At 43.5% G+C, this 21,490-nt stretch overlaps 1 protein-coding gene across 1 annotated transcript in view; it reads left to right on the top strand.

Annotated features, from left to right (window-relative positions):
* Positions 1-21,490, top strand: part of arap3 (ArfGAP with RhoGAP domain, ankyrin repeat and PH domain 3) — a 109,252-nt gene that overhangs the window by 79,636 nt on the left and 8,126 nt on the right. The window contains exons 19-34 of the mRNA XM_084331586.1: positions 548-746; positions 2,070-2,133; positions 3,859-4,022; positions 5,432-5,644; positions 6,825-6,930; positions 7,230-7,377; positions 8,331-8,399; positions 8,524-8,598; positions 11,382-11,496; positions 13,343-13,471; positions 14,344-14,480; positions 14,562-14,644; positions 14,929-14,964; positions 16,548-16,611; positions 17,879-18,016; positions 19,143-19,181. Of these exons, the coding sequence (XP_084187712.1) occupies positions 548-746; positions 2,070-2,133; positions 3,859-4,022; positions 5,432-5,644; positions 6,825-6,930; positions 7,230-7,377; positions 8,331-8,399; positions 8,524-8,598; positions 11,382-11,496; positions 13,343-13,471; positions 14,344-14,480; positions 14,562-14,644; positions 14,929-14,964; positions 16,548-16,611; positions 17,879-18,016; positions 19,143-19,181 (1,779 nt within the window). The remainder of the gene's footprint in view (positions 1-547; positions 747-2,069; positions 2,134-3,858; positions 4,023-5,431; positions 5,645-6,824; positions 6,931-7,229; positions 7,378-8,330; positions 8,400-8,523; positions 8,599-11,381; positions 11,497-13,342; positions 13,472-14,343; positions 14,481-14,561; positions 14,645-14,928; positions 14,965-16,547; positions 16,612-17,878; positions 18,017-19,142; positions 19,182-21,490) is intronic.

Genomic DNA, 21,490 nt, shown 5'->3' with positions numbered 1-21,490 from the left:
TGTATGTGAATGCACGTACGCGTGGATGGATGCACGTACGCGGTCGCAGCTATCCTATTCAACGTACACAGGCCATCCCTTAATGGCACTGCACATGTCGGTGGATCTTTAGGCCATAGCTAGCCATCCTCTGTGCCACTGAAAACCTAGAGCATGGCAATGTCTCCCATTTCACTGACGATCGCAACTCCAGATGCAGATTAGTTTTTAAACAATCGAACGTTCTTCTTACCCAGTATGGTGAGCATCTGGCATAATCTTCCTGGACACTTTACTTATTACTGTACATTTTACTGGATATTTCTGTATATTTTTGGCTGTATGTTTTATATTTAAGATTTTAGAATGCATATACATACCAGAATGTATATCCCGGATTGTATTTAATTTTTTATTCTTATTTTTTTATATTATTATTCTTATTTTAGTCTTATTGACTACCTAAATGTTTATCGTTTACTGTGAACAATCTGTAGTGCCGAATTTATAAAATAAAGGATTTCTATTCTATTCTATCTGTTCTCTTCCCTGTCGCGGGTTCTCCCAGGCCGCCACACCGCTCAGCTGCCACTGCCTGCTGACGAGGGAGTTCGAGCGGGTCGGCCTGCTGCGCTACAAGGCCATGCTGGACCCCCAGCAGTGGAAGGCGGCCTACTTTGTCCTGCAGAAGTCCAACCTGTTCATCTGCCCCGGGAACGAGGGCGCGGCCGAGGACATCCTCAACCTCAACCGCCTGCAGGAACTCAGTCAGTGTGACACTCACCTTTTATTAATAATTCATTACATTTATATAGCGCTTTTCTAGACACTCGAAGCACTTTACAATGTAGGGTGTAAATTGCCTCCTTCACCACCACTGGTAGCACCCAAACTTGGGCTACGCAGGCTCAATGGCTGCCATACACACTGGCACCCGGCACACATCACACTACACAATGGCTGAACGGCTCAGGAGACGGGGATTGATAGCAGCCAATTAAGGAGAAGGGAAGATTAGGTGGCCTTGATGTCAGAGTCACCTTGGGAACAGATTATGGTCGTCACTTGTTGGTTAAATTGCAACATCTAATTGGGCGGTCGGATGGCGTAGCGGAGATTGTGCTCGTCACCAATGCAAGAGGCTGCGGTCTCGACTCCCGGAGTCAGCATTGCCTGCGGCTTGGGCCGATCGTCATACTAACTCGTTTGGCTGAGTTAGGGGGAGGGAAGTCGAGGGTGGTAATCTGGCGTTGTGGACAGCGACGCCTACAGGTCAGGTCTGGGCACCTGCTCTGCGATAGGCAGGAAATGGTGAAGGCAGCGTGACCTCCCACGCGTTACACTTCGCCAATGAGAGTCCTCGCTGCCAGGTGAAAAGAGAGCCACTGGCTGTCTCCACATGTGTCGGAGGAAGCAGGTGGTAGACTTCAGGGTTCCCTTGTACCGACCAGTAGGAGGAACATGTGCACAACAACCAGGTAGGGGAGGGGGGGGGAATTGGCATAACGACTAAATTGGGATGGGGAGAAAAATAGAAAATCAGGCGGAGAAAAAGAGGATTAAAACAAAAAAATTGCAACATCTAAGCATAAAACATAACACTTAACACCATAGCCCTAACCTTAAAGGAACACGCCAACATTATGGGAAATGCACTTGTCTTCTTCAGAGTCAGACAAGAAGATGGAAGAACAATTTCCTCTCTGAAATTAATGGACGTGAATATGGACCAGCTAACCTCTCCCGGAGTTTTAAGCTAGGCTAGTGGTCCGTATCCACTTCCATTCTTTTGTGCTGAGCTAGGCTAGCTTGCAGCCGGATAGCTTTCCACTGAACACAGAGAGGAAATTGGTATCTATCTTCTTGTCTGACTCTGGAGAAGACATTTCCCATAATGTTGGCGTGTTCCTTTAACCTTACAGACCTCACACCTAACCTTAACCTATACTAGAGTTGCTAGTGTTGTTGTTGGTGTTGTTGGTGTTGTTGTTGTTGTTTCTTCTCTCAGTCACATGATCAGGATGTCTTCTTATTGAGATACTGGACACTTGACTGCCTGGTCTGATATCTGTTCTCTTTTTGTTTCCAAGGTATAACTTCTGAGAGTGACAACCATGACAAAAAGGACATCCTGGTTTTGGTAGAAAAAGGAAGGTGAGTTCACAAGACACGCCAACATTTTGGACGCCACGTCAATAAAGAAATATTTTCTTACAGAAAGTTGGTAGCTTATGTAAATAGACTATATATTGACCTATATATTTTATTGATCCTCCAATCACAACTGTCTCTTCCCTCCGAGCGGAATGCCACCCATTTTAAGAATGGGGCACTGAATTTGTGAGCCCCACATATGTTTGTGTGAGCTCTTACACCCAAATAAGATTTAAATTCTGGTTCAGACCTATTGGCAATACTATTGCACAAATAATGATGAAGTACTACTGTAGGAACCAACAAGAAACCAAATGTTAACAAAAAACTAATATAATTTAAGTGATGGTTAACTTTCAGAATTAGAGGTAAGCAGGTAGAGTCAAACAGATGGTTCTTTACTGATGGTATCCATGGGGGAAGGGAAGTGGAAGTCATTCCCCTGCACTGATCAGGTTAGATTAGATTAAAATGTATTGTTATTATACAGCACGAGTACAGTACAACAAAAAGAAGTTTGGCATCATCAGTATGGGTAACAGTACTGTATATTTGCATATCATATATGTCACAAATGTAACAGTACTATATACCTGTATGTCATGTATGTCCCTATGCCATAAATGTCATGATGTCATGTATGTTGTGTATGTCATAAATGTCACTATGAATTGAAAATGGGGGACCCTGATGTAAACAAGACAAACGTCTTTCTCTGGTCTGCATCCCCTTAACAATTGTCTGTATTGAGCCGTACTGTATTGTACCCATTCTGCAATCTGTTAAATAAAGTGTTCATTCATTCATTCATTCATTCATTCATTCATTCATTCATTCATTCATTAATTTATTCATTCATTCATTCATTCATTCATTCATTCATTCATTCATTCATTCATTCATTCATTCATTCATTCATTCATTCATCAGGTGTGAGACTTGAGTAACTGTTGGTAAATCAACGGTTTGTTAAAGGGGCACTTTGTCGAAAAAACAATGCAGACTTATTTTGCACACATCCAAAACCTCTAAACAGTTCTGCGCACATTCATTTAGTTTGACAGTTATTGAGAGTAGATTACTTTGAATATGGCCACCAGTGATGTCATCGGGGACATTGAATCCACGCGTTGTGTGTTAATTATAGCTCAATGAAATGATAAAGTAGCAGTCCCTATAAGACGAGGTATTGCTAGTTTTTGTAATTAACACAACACAAGGATTCAATGTCCCCTGTTCAATGTTTTGGATATTTAGCCATTATTGTTATTATGGCACCTAAAGTAAAATGGTTACCATTAGGGATGTCCGATATTATCGGCCTACCGATATTATCGGCCGATATCGGCATTAAAATGTGATATCGGAAAATATCTGTATTGGTTTTCAATTTTTTTTTTTTTTTTTTTTTTTTTTTTTTTACATTTCTATAACCTTTATTTACCCAGGCAAGCAAGTAAGAACAAATTCTGATTTTATTTATTGTCAAAAGTATGCATAATGTTGTGTTAATTCCACAACAAGAGATATGTAATGTTAATTACCTGAAATTATTCCGTTTTTTGGGGGGGGGGACTCTGCATATATCGGTATCGGTTGATATCGGTATCGGAAATTAAGAGTTGGACAATATCGGTATATCGGTATCGGTAAAAAAGCCAATATCGAGCATCCCTAGTTACCATGGATATAATAAAAAGAAATGCCCTGTTTCTCCCCCGCCAGGACGCTCCACCTGCAGGGGGCGGGTCGTACAGACTTCTCCCTGTGGTACGCTGACATCCAGAGGGCAGCGGGAGGGAAGGGGAACACCCTGAGAGAACAGCAGCTCACCAGGCACGACATTCCCATCATAGTAGACAGCTGCATCGCCTTCATCACTCAGTATGGTGAGTAACGTTCACATCATAGTTAGGGTTGGGTACCATTCACATTTGAACCGATACCGGTACCGGTACCTGTGAATCGATACCGGTACCCAGCGGTACCTTTTTCTGTACTTTAGTCTCCAAAAATGTAATCCACCTACCTCAGTTGTAAAAAAAAAATGTAAAACACATTGTCGTCCTTCTAGTTATAGACTTACGCTGTTGGCAGCTTACAGCGAAGGGTGTATCCCCCCCCCCGAAACACCGCAGTCATCTATGACCAAAGCCCATATTCATAATGCATCATTTATACCATCAGCAGGGTATCAAAAAGGGGGACGAGTCGGGCGGCTGGGTAGCGCAGTGGACTAAGTACTCGCCTGCCACCGCAGAGACTCTGGGATCGAATCCAGCTGTCAGTGGTACCTCCGGCTTGGTCAGTCGTCCCTGCTAACACAATAGGCAGTGTTTGCGGGTGGGAAGCCGGTGGGGGGTGTGTGTGTCTTGGTCGTTGTAAACTGTGACTCCTACTGGTCGGTCGTGGCGCCTGTTCAGCAGGGAGGGGATCTGGGGGAGATAGCGTGAAAAGAAGCGGCTGACGACTCCACATGTATCGGAGGAGGCATGTGGTAGTTCTACACCCTCCCCAGGCCGACAGTGGGGCAATGTGCGCAACGACCAGGAAGATAATTGGTATAACGACTAAATTGGGATGGGTGAAAAATACAGAAAGCCCAAAAATAAATAGAATAAAAAATATTTAAAAAGGGGGAAGAGCGGGCGGTCAGGTGGCGTAACGGAGATTGCGTTCGTCACCAAACCCCGGAGCGGCTAGATTCGCCTGTCCAGCTCACAGCTCCGGGGTTGTCACCAGCTTGGCTGGCCGTTCACACTAATACAATTGGCTGTATTAGAGGGTGGGAGAAGCTGGCAGGGTGGGTCCGGGTCGTTGTAAACAGCGACTCCTACAGTTCGGTCGGGGCGCCTGCTAAGCGCGGATAGGACTTGAGTGGGATAGTGTGATCCTTCCACACGCTACGCCCTCTCAATGAGAATCCGCGCTGCCAGGTGAAAAGAAGCGGTTGATTGGCTGGACGTGTGTCGGAGGAAGCACATGATAGCCTCCACTCTCCCAGACCGACTGTGGGGGGTAAGTGCGCAGCGACCAGGAAGGGGATTGGGAATTGGCATAACGACTAACATTGGGATGGGAGAAAATCTGAGGAAAATGGAGGGGGGAAAAAACCAATAAAAAAAAGGGGGGGGGGGGGGAGCACTAGCTAGTTTATCTACTGTAAATCAACCATTTAAAGACATCGGTCCCTAGATGCCACACGGCAAGTTCCAGGATCCCTTTAAGTGTCAGAAAACGTCCTGCCTCCTACATACGTACATACAGTATCTCAGCCTCTGGTGAGTGCGCTCCGCAGGCCTGGGTCACGAGGGGATCTACAGGAAGAACGGGGCCAACTCCAGGATCAAGCTGCTGATGGAGGAGTTCCGCAGGGACGCCCGCAACGTCAAGCTGCGCATCGGGGACAACTTCATCGAGGACGTGACGGACGTGCTGAAGAGGTTCTTCCGAGAGATCGACGACCCCATCTTCATGGCCGACCTGCACCAGCTGTGGAAGGAAGCTGCCAGTGAGTCCAACGCAGGGTTCTGGCAGGGCGACGTGCAGGAAGAGCACGGGGGGCTGTGATCGCTCACTCTCTGTGTGTGTGTGTGTCCATTGTTTTCTTACCATTATGAAAACAAGAGTTTTTTTTGTCGTTCTGGGGACGTTGGCCAGACACAACAAGGAGAAGGAGCTATTCTAGGGTTTGGGTTAGATTACGGGTTAGGGTTAGGCATGGAAGTTGTTGAATTCAAGGGAATGAATGTAGATCTATGGAATGTTCCAACAACGTGTGTGTGTGTGTGTGTGTGTGTGTGTGTGTGTGTGTGTGTGTGTGTGTGTGTGTGTGTGTGTGTGTGTGTGTGTGTGTGTGTGTGTGTGTGTGTGTGTGTGTGTGTGTGTGTGTGTGTGTGTGTGTGTGTGTGTGTGTGTGTGTGTGTGTGTGTGTGTGTGTGTGTGTGTGTGTGTGTGTGTGTGTGTGTGTGTGTGTGTGTGTGTGTGTTGTGTGTGTGTTGTGTGTGTGACTCTCATTTATAAACTTGGTGGATATGTTGACAGTCAGCCAAGGTGCTGCACTATTGAATTATTTTCAAGTTGGTCAAAGATTGACAACGCTGATCAAGGTCAATGTTTTATAATAATAATAATATATTTTATTTAAAGGCGCCTTTCAAAGCACCCAAGGTCGCCGTACAGGGTTAAAAACAAATACAATTACACACAGTAAAAACACAATATTACAGTTACACATAGGGGAGCAGTTATAATAAACTTAAAATTAAAGTGAATACCGGTATGCCAGAATGAACAGATGTGTTTTGAGACAGGAAACAAAGGTGGGGAGGTTGTCTATTGCACGGATGTATTGTGGTGGGGAATTAGCCATTCATGTATATAGTACTAAGGACCAAGATGGCGACCAACAAGATTTTCCAACTGAGGTGACGCCTGGGGGGGTGGCATGGTTGGTGTGAGGTCTACTGGTTCTACTGGGTCTACCCTACTGGGTCTACTGGTTCTACTGGGTCTACTCTACTGGGTCTACTGGTTCTACTGGGTCTACTGGTTCTACTAGGTCTACTCTACTGGTTCTACTGGGTCTACTCTACTGCTCTACTGGTTCTATTGGGTCTACTGGGTCAGTGGGTCTACTCTACTGGGACAACACAGTTTTATAATGAGTTTCCTCGTTTGCTCCCTCATAGAAATCCCCCAGAAGAGCCAGCGGTTGGACAGATATAAGGAGATCATCCGTAGTCTTCCCAGGATCAACAGGAGCACCCTGTCTGTGCTCATCAGCCACCTCTACAGGTCAGAGGACCTACTGCGCCTCTCACAATGTTCACAATGTCCGGATGTCTTTCTTTCTTTCTTTCTTTCTTTCTTTCTTTCTTTCTTTCTTTCTTTCTTTCTTTCTTTCTTTCTTTCTTTCTTTCTTTCTTTCTTTCTTTCTTTCTTTCTTTCTTTCTTTCTTTCTTTCTTTCTTTCTTTCTTTCTTTCTCCCTTCCTTTTCTGACTCCCTTCCTTCCCTCCCTCCTTTCTCATCTTCCACCCTCTATCAATTGATATGCTCTTTGAAGATCATTAACATATTTCTTCATCCCTCCCAGGGTCCAGAAGTGTGCAGACCTGAACCAGATGTGCACCAAGAACCTGTCCTTGCTGTTTGCCCCCAGCCTCTTCCAGACCGACGGGAAAGGAGAGAATGAGGTTAAGATATTAGAAGATCTCATAGACAACTACCTGTATGTCTTTGATGTGAGTATATAACACCATTCATACCTGGGAGCTGCCCAGTACAACCACAGGCTGACTGTCAAAGTCAAAGTTTTACTTGTCACATACTCATTATACATATACTCTTCATAAAGAAGAACACACTCATAGTGAACATAATAAAAAAGATATATAATAATAATAATAATAATAATAATAATAATAATAATAATAATAATAATAATAATAATAATAATAATAATAATAATAATAATAATAATAATAATAATAATAATAATAATAATAATAATAATAATAATAAATCTCCCAATAAAACTCTTAATGAAACCCTTAATAAAACTCAGTAAGACATTTTTAAATAAAAAGCCACTGAGCTTCTTTTGAGCAGGTGGGGATTAAGTGCTTTGCTCAAGGGAACTTCCCAACCTGAGTTTACATTACATTTACATTTTGTCATTTAGCTGACGCACCCCCTTTCTTTTACCAGTGCAGACATTTGAACTACCAACCTTCCAGTCACAAGCCTCTTTTCTTTACACTACCACTGCCCCCATATGTAATGTTTACCACTGCCACCATATTTAATGTTTACCACTACCCCCATATTTAATATGTTTACCACTGCCCCCATATTTAATGTTTACCACTACCCCCATATTTAATATGTTTACCACTGCCCCCATATTTAATGTTTACCACTGCCCCCATATTTAATGTTTACCACTGCCCCCATATTTAATGTTTACCACTACCCCCATATTTAATGTTTACCACTGCCCCATATTTAATATGTTTATCACTGCCCCCATATTTAATATGTTTACCACTGCCCCATATTTAATATGTTTATCACTGCCCCCATATTTAATATGTTTACCACTGCCCGCATATTTAATATGTTTACCACTGCCCGCATATTTAATATGTTTACCACAAGCACCTTGATTATGTTTGATTATGTTTGCTCTTTTCAGATTGATGAAGAACACAAGACCCAAATAGAACTAGAGATCAGCTTAATAACGACCTGGAAGGACACTCAGGTACGCTCATACTTACTCACACTTGGTCATTACAATGGACAAAACAGATAAGCAAATTGAAGATCAATTAAAATCGGTTGACTAGAACGTACATATTATTTTTGATATCGTCTTCTCTCTAAAGCTCTCCCAAGCCGGCGACCTGATCATCGAGGTGTATCTGGAGATGAAGATATCGGACTGTTGCGTCACTCTCAAAGTATGTTATCTACCTCCACCACAACAAGAAAACAAGCTTAGCAATGGATTTGATCTTGTTTTTAAGACTCATCATACTTATTTCATGATATTGTAAGTCAAAATGTTGACATTTTGAATTTCAGTTGATTACTTTTCTTCACTTGACACTCACTGGAGGAAAATGTTTAACACATAATGTCCTTGTGTTTCCCAGAAAAGGCATGTTAGCTTTAATAGCATTCCTCACTGAAACAAACCAAGATGCAATACTAGCACAACACTTGTTTCAAGAAGGTGTACTTGTTTACCTACTTCTTTAGTCTGGAATCCAAAGTTTAATCACTGCTATCGGGTGAAAACCTTGTATCTCCACGAGGGTCAACATTTCAGGAATCAAGAAAAACAACCTAATTGGGTCATGAAATGTAGTCACAACATAGAGAACCACGTACACTTTCCATTCAAGTAAAAAACGTTGTCCCCCTCAACTTTGTCCCCCTCATCTCGAGCTCTGAGTCCAGAGTTCCATGGCTGTCTGTGCTGTAGTTGAGGAGATCATAGTGGAGAGAGTGAAACCTATGATCAGACAGTGTTGTAGTCGAGTCACTAAATCTCAAGTCCGAGTCACCAAAGAAGAGCCCGAGTTGAGTCCGAGTCGAGTCCCCATTACCCTAGTCCGAGTCCAAGTCATCGAGGTTGACTCCACTCCACTCTGGCAGTCAAAGAGCTGACGTACAAATAAAAAAAGGTCTACATTAAACATGTACCATATCTATCATACTGTGTTGAAACTTGGGGAAATAAAAGCAACTTACAAAAGATATGCATACTGCAAAAAAGAGCCATACATACATCATGGTACATCATGGTCGCTATTTAGATCACACAAATAGTCTGTTTGTAAAGAGTCAAACATAAAATTCATGGACTTAATCAAATTCAAAACTGCACAAATTATGTTTCTGGCAATAAAAAACAAATTACCAAGCAACATTCAAAACGTTTTCATGGCTAGAGAGAGTGTTTATAATTTTAGAGGGACATTAGCTTTAAAACAACCTACTGTACGTACAACTCTTAAAAGCATGTGCATTGCAGTTTGTGGGGTATCACTCTGGAATGGTCTGGATGCGAGTATAAAATTAAGCAATAATATCAACCAATTTAAAGGCAGCTATATGCAAGCACTTATGGACACATATAAGAGAGAGGAGCTTGAGCAGTAATGTGACTGCCTAATATATATATTTTCTCATTTGGACATTTGTATACCGGTATATAACAAACTGTACTTTTATAAACATTTTCATTATTTGTTATATTATTTTTTATTTGTATTATATTATTATAATGTAAAATAGTGTAAGGAAGGGGCAGGGCTTGATACGTTTTTACTTCCCCCTGTCCCTTCTCGAAAACTTATTGAACTGTATGGAAATAGTCTTTGACTATTTACCTTTTTGTTTTTTTAAACTTGTTTTATGTTTCTATGTTCGAGACAAAAAAAAGTAAAAAATCAAAACATAAATGACACAGAGGTTACCATTTCAAAGGGAGTTTATTTACTTTGTGACACAATAGCCAAACAAATGCACTAGCCATCAATATCTTATGCCAAATGATTAGGGCTTATTACAAAAAAAGTATAAAAAAATAACTGCATTTATCAATTAACAAGACCTCATCTGCACCTTTTGGAGTCCAAATGCAGTCAATGTTTGAGTCCGAGTCATCAGTGCTCCAGTCCAAGTCGAGTCATGAGTCCACTCAAGTGCTACAACACTGTGATCACAATGGTCTTCCTTATACAATCCTCTAACTGGGCAAACGTATATCGAAATGAAATAGTAATGAAATGAAAACTATCCTCCATGTCTCTGGGGGAGCCCCTTCCAGGACCCCTGGGGGCCTCTGGGCCCCACCCATGTTGAGGGCCAGTGTGAAGGAAGTTAAACTGTCCCTCCTGACTCCTCCCTCCTGACTCCTCCCTCCTGACTTGTCCCTCCTGACTCCTCCCTCCTGACTTGTCCCTCCTGACTCCTCCCTCCTGACTTGTCCCTCCTGACTTGTCCCTCCTGACTCCTCCCTCCTGACTTGTCCCTCCTGACTTGTCCCTCCTGACTCCTGACTCCTCCCTCCTGACTTGTCCCTCCTGACTCCTCCCTCCTGACTTGTCCCTCCTGACTTGTCCCTCCTGACTCCTGACTCCTCCCTCCTGACTTGTCCCTCCTGACTCCTCCCTCCTGACTTGTCCCTCCTGACTCCTGACTCCTCCCTCCTGACTCGTCCCTCCTGACTCCTCCCTCCTGACTCCTCCCTCCTGACTTGTCCCTCCTGACTCCTGACTCCTCCCTCCTGACTTGTCCCTCCTGACTCCTCCCTCCTGACTCCTCCCTCCTGACTCGTCCCTCCTGACTCGTCCCTCCCGACTCGTCCCTCCTGACTTGTCCCTCCTGACTTGTCTCTCCTGACTTGTCCCTCCTGACTCGTCCCTCCTGACTCCTCCCTCCTGACTCCTCCCTCCTGACTCCTCCCTCCTGACTCCTCCCTCCTGACTTGTCTCTCCTGACTTGTCTCTCCTGACTTGTCTCTCCTGACTTGTCTCTCCTGACTTGTCTCTCCTGACTTGTCTCTCCTGACTCGTCTCTCCTGACTTGTCCCTCCTGACTCCTCCCTCCTGACTTGTCTCTCCTGACTCCTCCCTCCCGACTCCTCCCTCCTGACTCCTCCCTCCTGACTCCTCCCTCCTGACTCCTCCCTCCTGACTCCTCCCTCCTGACTCCTCCCTCCCTCCCCGCCCAGGTGTCTCCCACTATGTGTGCCGAGGAGCTGACCAATCAAGTGCTCTACATGAGGAACGTCCCCGCCGGGGAAAACGTCTGGATGACCTTCGAGGCCATTGAGGAAGGACAGCTGGGTGAGCCAATGATACTCCAGTTCCATAGGGCCCGCCCGCCCGCTCTGGTTCCAGACGTCTTTTCATAAACATTCTAATGAAGTTGTGGGAAATTCCTCATGGCCTTTTGTTAACACCTCCCTCCCCCCTATCCTGGACCCTCATTCTATTGTATAATGAATAAAGTGTATTTCCATATTTGGGGTATTTAGCACAGCTCTGTGGTTCTTAATGTGGGGTCGCGAGATGATTTGGGGGGGTCATGAAAAGATATAGAAATCTATACTGATAATCTTTGGTAAAGATCTTCATGAATACGGTATTTGAAGCCTATGTAGCAGATGAATCAAGTTAAATATCCTGAGGAGGGAAAATAAGAACCATTCACTGTTCTATCTGCGCTTGACCATGTCGGTGGGTCGCGAATAGCCATCCCTCTGTTTTTAGGGGACCGGAAATACACTTGGGCTCGAGCTGTTTCCCTGGCAACAGCATGCCTCTGTAAACGACTGTGGCCCTATAGCCTCCGCAGGAACACACAGGCCTCTGAAATCATAACGCAGTTGTATATATTTAAAATAGACTACGGCTGGGAATCACCAGGGCGAGCAAAGAAAACGGAATATACATTTAAATATCGTTATTTTCCGTCAGCGTATCGATATAATATTGGCATGCTAAATATTGCGATATAGCGCTGTTTCAATGTTTTCCCCCATGCAAATTATATAATGTATAAAATGTACATAACGGTTACAACCTTCGACTAATATTTCAGTTTCTAATCACAGTTTTCTGGTTCCAACAAGACAAAAAAAGAGAAAAGCATTCCTTGTTGCTCGTCTTTTTCTTAAAAAAAAATAAACACGCTTTGAATCAGAAGATCATCATCACGAGGTGTGGTTTTATGATCTCTGAGACCTCGTGGCTTTCTATGCTGCAGAGTGATATTATCATGGCTAATCTTGTTTTTATTACCAGAAGCTACAACCAGGGCGGGGGTTTGAGATAGTTCAGTTCTTCCGGAACCTAAATAGTTACCTCAGACCCATTTCATACAGTATGCTTTAGCCGTTGGCAAGTCGTCTGTTTAAGAGACTTGAACAAGTCTTAGACAAATCTTGAATTAATAATTATGATCTCGGGGGGGAAATGTTAAAGATCTTAAATGTTAAATATCTGGAGTTTCTGAGAGTCCCCCAGACAGATTATGAAGTCCTATCTGTATTACCGTAAACTTGTTGACGGAGGGATAGAATATCCCTACGCTTCATGTGCTGTAGCTACACTGTTAGCCTCTTTCTGCTCAAGACAGCATGTTGGCAGAAGTGAAAGAAGTACAGAACGGAAGAGACTTGATCTAAAAGCCCTGGTATGTGTGTACCATCGCTGAGATTAGATTTGAAGAAGTATGAGAGATACGAGGAAATGGAAACTGTGAGATTGTTGACGACTTTGAGTTGAGGCTGTCACTTCATAACTGTTGAGAATGATTGGAATCCCATAGCACTTAAAATAAGTTGTGCTTTTTTAAGCTTTGAGTGTCCTTAAAGGGCTAATGCCGCCCATTTTAAGAATCCACCTGTGTGCTTAACCTAGTTTAGCACAAATGTGCGGAAGCGGATACCAATCGGCTAGCCTAGCTTAAAACTCCGGGAGAGATGTTTTTGGCCAACAGCTAGGCTAGCTGATCCGTATCCGCTTCCATTCATTTGTGCTAAGCTAGCTTGCAGCTGGATAGCTTTCTACTGAACGTACAGAGAGGGAATTGGTATCTATGTTCTTGTCTGAGTCTGAATGATGGTGTGATCCTTTGACAAAAAGGGGGTAGCTAATGCTTAAACATTGCTTTCTCTTGTTGTTGCAGAGCGTCCATTGCACCCCAAAGAGAAGGTTCTGGAACAGGCGTTGCAGTGGTGCAAGATGGCCGACCCTAGCTCTGCCTACCTGGTGGTGAAGAGGGTACCAAAAGGAGAGGGCGTCAACCTCCTCACATGTCAGTCATCAAACAAGAATACACACACACACACACAGACACACACATACACACTCACGCACACGCAAACGCACATACACACACACACACACACACACACACACACACACACACACACACACTGTAGTGAAGAAAGTGACCAAATCAGAGATCATGAAAGAATTTCCAAACAAATATGCACACACACACACACACACACACACACACACACACATGTGAGATCATGAAAGAATTTCTAAACAGATGCGCACACACACACACATACACACACATTGTAGTGAAGAAAGTGTCCAAATGAAAGGGCATCAGCATGTTGTTCAGCCACATGTAAGTCCAGTCCTATCGTCCATGTAAGGACACTAGAAAGGTTAGATGTATTTGGCCCACCAACAATAGTATCAGCAAATTAATGATACCAATACTTTTCTGTGAGTTTTACTGAATGACTGATGATGATGATGATGATGATGATTAGTGATGCACCGATGTGAAAATTGTGGCCGATAACCGATATTAATATTGCTGTTCTGGCCGATACCGATATTTACCGATGCCGATATCTCCGTATAGAAAACGCTTTTTTATGATAATCAAATAGAGCTATTTTCCAAAATTCATTTTTCTTTTTTTTACTTTTGTAATAACTTATTTTCAGAAATGACTGATATTTTTTAACTATTTAAGGCCAAAACATGTAAAAAGAAAAAGACTAATAAAAAAATATATATATATATTATATAATTTTTTTATATCGGCCCTATCTTGATATCGGACCGATACCGATGTGTAAAAAAAACTGCCATATCGGCCAATATTATATCGGCGGCCGATATATCGTGCATCACTAATGATGATGATGATTCTCCTCCCAGCCTACAACAGTGACATCATGAAGGTGGGCCTGTTGAAGTGTCGCGAGGAGCCTCCGAAACTCCTCCAAGGAAACAAGTTCCAGGACCGAACCTTCCAGATCAAAGACCACAAACTGCTGCTGCTCAAAGACAAGAAGGTACCGCCCTCCTGCCAGAGTTTAGCTTCACTACGATTGGTTGGTCGGCCTGTCAGCTGATTGATTGATTTCTCTCTCCAGAGCATCAAACCTGAAAAAGAATGGCCTCTTAAATCTCTGAAGATCTACATCGGGATCCGGAGGAAACTGAAAGCTCCAACGAGGTGAATTTACTCTACAGAGATAAGTGGTAGATGTAATATTGACAAATGTCAATAATTATTCCACAAATTAAATTAACCCTTGCACCGAAGAACCATATAACTAATGTTTTGGACAGCCCATGTATTTGCAGTTGTAAAATCTATTCAAATTGCTTGGAGTCTGAATGTGATCCATCACAAGAAGTACCTCTACTGTCTTTAAAACGTGAATTGTATGGTTTGTTGGTCAAATAATCAATGCATACGTTCTTATGATTATAATAAAAGAAATTTGTTTTTTTCAGATGGGGGCTCACCGTTATGTTAGACAAACAACAACTGTAAGTTTGTTTCTTTTTTATCTTTATTACAACATTTTAAAGACAAACGGCATGCAAACAGAATATCTTAAAATCTCTTTTTAAAACAATTCAGTATTGAGAGGCGAAACAGAAGTGGGACACAGTTGGAACATTGTCGCATGCGATACGTAATGTTTATCTACGCACGACACTGTGTTTGGACTTCCTGGTTGTACACAGTACACTCTGAATAGACTGACATGACCTAGGCTGTTGCATAAGTTTTGTGTTCATTGTTCTGTGTGCGTGTACGTGTGTGTGTGTGTGTGTGTGTGTGTGTGTACTGTATGTGAGTCTGTGTGCAGTGGTGGGGTCAGGAATGCCTAGACAAGGTGTGTGTGTTTTGTGCGCGCTTGTGTATGTGTATTGTTCTACATGGAGAGGGTCAGGAATGTCTTGTGTAATGTGTTGTGTCCCTTCCATGCCCTTATGACTGGAGGGTTTATCTCTACTCTGTTCTCTCTCGGCAAATAAACTCTTTTATCAAAAGCCTTGGGGTCACGTTTGATAGTGGTTTTAAATTCGACAACATTGCTCTGGAGCACAAGGGTCCTTTTTTCAGCTGAGCCTCCTGGTCAAAGTGAAGCCCTACCTCTCTCCCAGTGCTTTGGAGAGGGTTATCCATGCTCTGGTATCATCTAGGTCAGCAGTTCTCAAACTACGGGTCGCGACCCAAATTGCGATTGTGGGTAGGTGACAGTGGAGCTCACACTTGTCTGATTTTATTGGCAATTCATTTGAAAAAAAGAATTATGTTCTGGCAACATATTTTGGCTAAATATGCCTCGTTTTATAAATGTCTATTGATAACATAGTGCTGTAATAAAATGTTCTAATAAATATCCATGATCAAGTTAATCCATGATCAAGATTAAGTTCAACAACGTGTGCTTTTATTTTGATATTCCTAAATAAAATGGGGTTGTAACCGTTGTGGTATAAAAAAGTTTGAGAACCCCTGATCTAGGCTATATTACTGTAATGGATAATATGTGGTTCTAGACCAGATCTGCTGCCGCGCGTCTCTTGACTGGTACCAAGAAGCACGAACACATGACACCAGTGTTCGCTTCCCTGCACTGGCTTGCCTGTTCGTTTCAGGATAGACTTTAAAACCGGGATGCTTGTCTTTAAGGCATTAAATGGTCTGGCCCCTCAGTACTTAGCTGAACTCCTTCATGTCCACACCCCAGCTAGAGCTCTGAGATCATCCAATGAGCTGCTTTTATCTGTCCCAAGGTCTAGGCTGAGGACAAAAGGCGACCGAGCTTTTGTGGTGGCTGTCCTCAAGCTGTCTGCCACTGCAAATAAATTCTGCTCAGACCTTAGGGATTTGCTGAAGACCTATTTATTATCTTTGGCCTTTGAGGCTCGTTAAGCCGTCCATCCCTGGTCTTCTTGATTGTGTTTTGTTTATTTTTGTTATCATTGTTGATTTTTGGTATGTTTGTTTTACATTGTAAAGCACTTTGGTGCAACTTCGGTTGATTTTAAAATGTGAACCTCTCTCTCTCTCTCTCTCTCTCTCTCTCTCTCTCTCTCTCTCTCTCTCTCCCCCTCAGCTACCTGTGTTGTAACTGTGAGACTGACCTCTGGGACTGGATCACCACTATCCTCAAAGCACAGGTGTGTGTCTGGTGTGCCTTTTAATTGAGAGCGTCATTTGTATCGACCAGGAGCCCTTTTACCCCAACGAGGAAAATAGATAAATAAACTTACTTTACTTCTTAACTTACACTTGATCAAAAAATCACTGTCCGTTCAGTATCAATCTTCACATGTTCGTTTTTTTTTCTTTTTCTCTCTGATTTTCTCCCCATCCCAATTAGTCATTGTTCCAATTCCCCCCCCCTCCCCTACCTGGCTGCTGTATGCATGTTCTCCTACGAGTCGGTACAAGGGCGTCCCGAGTCGATTGCACGCTTCCTCCGAGACGTGCGCCGACAGCCAGTGACGTCTTTTCACTTGGCAGCGAGGACTCTCATTGGTGAAGTGTAACGCGTGGGAGGGCACGCTATCTCCACCAAGTCCTGCCCCGCTTAGCAAGCGCCGAGACCTGACCTGTAGGCGTCGCTGTCCACAACGGCAGATTCCCACCCGCCAGCTTCCCACCCGCCAGCTTCCCCACCCCCTAATACTGCCAATTGTATTAGTGTGAACGGCCAGCCAGGCTGGTGGCAACGCCGAGAGCTGGGCTCGAACCCAGCATCTCCTGCGTTGGTGACGAGCGCAATCTCCGCTACGCCACCTGACCGCCCCTTGTTGTTTCTTTTTAAACTAGAATAATAAGATTAGGATGGGTCACGGAAATTATTCAGCACTAGGAGACCACGTTACTCTTTGCGATACTTTTCACAATATCATTATAGGTTTTGCATACAGACCCTTTTCAGTAGGATTGTGTTGCTAGGGAAACGGCTTGTGCCGAGGTTTATTTCCTGCCAGCTACACTGAAACAGGAAGTGCACTTGGGCTCATTTAGAATGTTTAAGTTTGAAAAGGTCTAGAACAATAGAGGCCTTGCACAGAATGTTTGTGGAGTTCTCGTTCTTCCAATATGGCTGCCTGTAACCATTGGTAACCACTTTTTAATATTTTTGATAATATCATGATATTACCATTCCACTGCGACTTGTTTACAAGATCTAATAATAAAAGTAAAATTATTACATTTCTGTTGATTTATCTCTCATATATCTCACAAATAGCAACTGTTGTTTTGCACATAGCAACCGTTGTCTCTTACAACATGGAGGACAAATGGGCCTTCCAAACAGCCTCTATTGACACGGCGTATTTTCTCTGTGTGCTGATCATGACCCCCCCACCCTCGTGCAGAATGGTGTATCTTCTCTCTGTGTGCTGATTATGACCCCCCCCCACCCTCGTGCAGAACGATGACCCTCGACCTCCGGTGCTGAGGCGTCACTCCTCTTCAGACATCTCCAAGCAAAAGTTTGGCACCATGCCCCTGGTTCCCATCAGAGGGGACGAGAGCAACTCCACCATGCTGTCCGCCAACCAGACCCTGGTAAGGAACAGTAATACTGGTACATTAATCAATCTAAATGGTAAATGGTGCATTTATATACAGTAGCAGCTTTTATCCAAAGCGCTTTACAATTCTGTTCCTCACATTTTACCCATTCACTCACACATTCACACACACCGACGGCGGAGGCAACCATGCAAGGTGGCACCCTGCTCATCGGGAGCAGTTAGGGGGTTACGTGTCTTGCTCAAGGGCACTTCGACACGCTGCCTGGGAGGAGCGGGAATCGAACCGGGAACCTTCCGATTACCAGACGACCACTCTACGTCCTGAGTCACTGTCGCCCCATATCTACATCATGTACAGCTATACAACAGTTGGTTCAGATCAAGCTATCTGATTAGCAGAGAGCTGTGTTCTATTTGCTATAACAACACGGCTAGTTGTTATATAGTTATTGCATATATACACAGCTCAATTTGTGTATCGAGTCTTATATCTTATAAGTGTGATTTATTCACAACTTGAAATTAGATATTGTATAAAAAACACTCAACGGCGTGTGCTTTAGTAAATAACATCATGGCTGAGATGATCTGCTGAGACCACAGCCATGACGATATGTACTATAGAACACACTCCCTCCCTCTATGATGCTGCATGGAGCTAAATAACGAGAGCCAAACGGTGCCGAACTATCTTGTCACCTGTGATATCCATGCGTCATCCGTAAAACATGTAGTGCTGTCCTGAATCTGTCCTGCATTAGTACTACTTTGGTCGCTATGATGAGCAGACCTCCGGGGTGCTACAGAATAAGGGTTTTAATGGAAGTAAATGTACATGTGTAACTGAACAGCTTAGCGAACGATGTACTTCTTCAAAGAGCTAACGTCTGTGGAAGACCTGTGAGGTTGAAACATGTCGGGTTTTTGTTTGTGCCCAGTTGATTCTTTGAAGATGTACATTGTTTTCTAAACTGTTCAGTTACACGTTTACACATTCAGACCCAGGAAGTGCCTTTATTTCATAATGTTGTATTTTGGGCCGAGCTTCCTTTTGCCACGCTTTTGAGTCCTCATGCGTACAAATTACATGTAAACGTCGTAATAATTTTTACTTTGTTCCTAATTATTCCCTCTCTGTCTGCGTTCTGTACCTGCAGAGGAAGCTGCATGCCAGACGGACACTCTCCATGTTCTTTGTAAGTATTCTTCATGTTTGTCACAGTTCTCCAACTTCCTCTACGTGAGTCGGGGGATGAATCAAATGGAAGATTTCCTTTTGATATCAATGTACCTTTTTATTTGAGTTTTTTTGTATCAACAACTCCCATTAACATATTGTGCGCCAAGAACGGCGTAAATCGTTATTGCCCGCCATACGTTGAACGCCAACAACGGCGTATCACGTGTTTGGGATCAATATTAAAAATTTTCGCCATGGCATTCATAATTCATCCAGCCTCCCTCCGGATCGCAGCCGGACCCTGTTCTGATATTGCAACGCTTCAATACCGCCGCCTGGTGGATGGTCGGGCGAGTTACACTCACGCCAAACCGGAAGTGGCTATCGGTGCATAGAGGAAATTCCTCCGCCAGAGATATATTGTGGCGTGGATCAATATACACACTCGAGTGCATTTGGATCGCTTTCGAAACGCAATAATCGATATGATTTCGGCATTTATTGCGTCATACAAACCGTAAATGGATCTAGCAGATCGACGTCAAATAATTGGGATCTTTTTCCTCCAGTCTCATCGGCGAACGGTAAGAGGAATGTAACGTTATTTTCAGCTTGATTGTCCATTTCTTTGTTTGCAATCAGTCTGATCAATATATCAACCCATACTAAATAAAGCTGTTACTGACGATCAAGGAATTATAAACGACTCCCCCCCCCCCTTTCCTTCACACATGATGAAGCATAATGTATACCGATCATATACATTTGAATTTTTTAATATAGCGTGTATAGGAAAGAAAGGCCAATCGATAATCTATCATAGCTTCAGGGCCTATAACTAGCGTTTTTGGAATTACAGCAGAAAAGCTTAAAAACATACTTATATTCTCGACGGTATTAACACAACAATGTATGAATGAAAAATTATAACGTTCCCACATCCGGAACGATAGATACCCGATGTTGAATGGGCCATAGTAATGTCGATATAGCTATAATATTTAAAAAGTTATAGCCCTGCAAAGAAGGTAAACCTCTCCATAGGCTTACAGCGGTGGCAGAGAGGGCATAATGATGGGCACAATGCATGGCGCCCAATGTGTTAAAGAAATCCAGTTATATTGAACCTCGACCCTATTTTTCTATTACCTGGCATCGTACCGAGCCAAAAATCACACAAATTATTGACTCAAATCTCAATTCGACCACAAATGAGGGAGTGGTGTTTTTCTCTGTGCTGTGGCTGTAAGACTCTCCTGGCTGCAGTTCAATCTACAGCACGAATGATGAACTTTACCCTGCGGTCGTAATACTTCCAACTACCGGCTCTTAACACATTTCGAAGACATCAAGCCTCTCTCTCCCCACTCATCTCTGCGCTCCACGCCCAGCGTTCCCAACGTGACCCTGCCTCGCTAGGAAGAGCGCACCCACTCGGATCGAGGAACGGGTCTTTTTTTTTTTTTTTTTATCCACTTTTTCTCCCATTTTCTATATTTTCTCCCATCCCAATTTCGTATCATCCAATTCAACCCTCCCCTGTCACGAACGTTGTTTCTTGCCTCCCACAAGCCGGCTGCAATGTGGACTAAGTCATACATAGCACAAGTCCCCTCCGGTACTTGAGGTAACAGCAGTCGCATCTTTTCACCTGCGCAGCTCGATCTCTCAGTGTCGAGGAGTAATGCGTGGGAGGCTCACGCTGCCCCCGACACTTCCTGATTCTACTGCGCAGGCGCACCAACCGACTTGTAGGAGTCGCTTGTTCACAACGCCCGATCCCCACCCTTCAGTTTCCCTCCCCGTAATACGGCCAATGTGTATTACTGCGGACGACCAGCTAAACTGAAAACAATGTGGAGAGCTGGATTCGAACACGCGAACCCAGCGTCTCCACATTGGTGGCGAGTGCCTTGCCCACTACACCACCTAGCCGCCCGGAACGGGTCTTTTTTTAAAGTCTCCTTGACTTATAAAGGAGACAAGTAAGTCATCTGCCAACTAGGCCCCTCCCCTTCCTGTGGGAAGCCCTGTGCTTCCTGCCATGACCACATCAGGATGTTGCTGGGGGATGTTTGAAGTGCGGACAACAGGATGTGAAGGGAGGAGGAGGAGAGATTCCCTGAAGAGCCGTCACTGATTGTTTCTCCTAACTTCTAGAAAGAAAAAAGAAAAAAAATCATTATTTGGCCTTTTTGTTTAACCAAAGAAAACAATTATAGAGTAACGAAACTGTGAAGAAATACGTATATATGCCATATACGGTATCATGAGCAGACCTGTGTCACAGTATTTGCAAATACATGTGTTTTTCGTATTTATTTT

Source organism: Notolepis coatsorum (genome assembly GCF_963971535.1).
Source record: "Notolepis coatsorum genome assembly, chromosome: 16".
In the NCBI taxonomy this organism is placed as follows: Eukaryota; Metazoa; Chordata; class Actinopteri; order Aulopiformes; family Paralepididae; genus Notolepis; species Notolepis coatsorum.
This window is presented reverse-complemented; position numbering and strand designations above follow the sequence as displayed.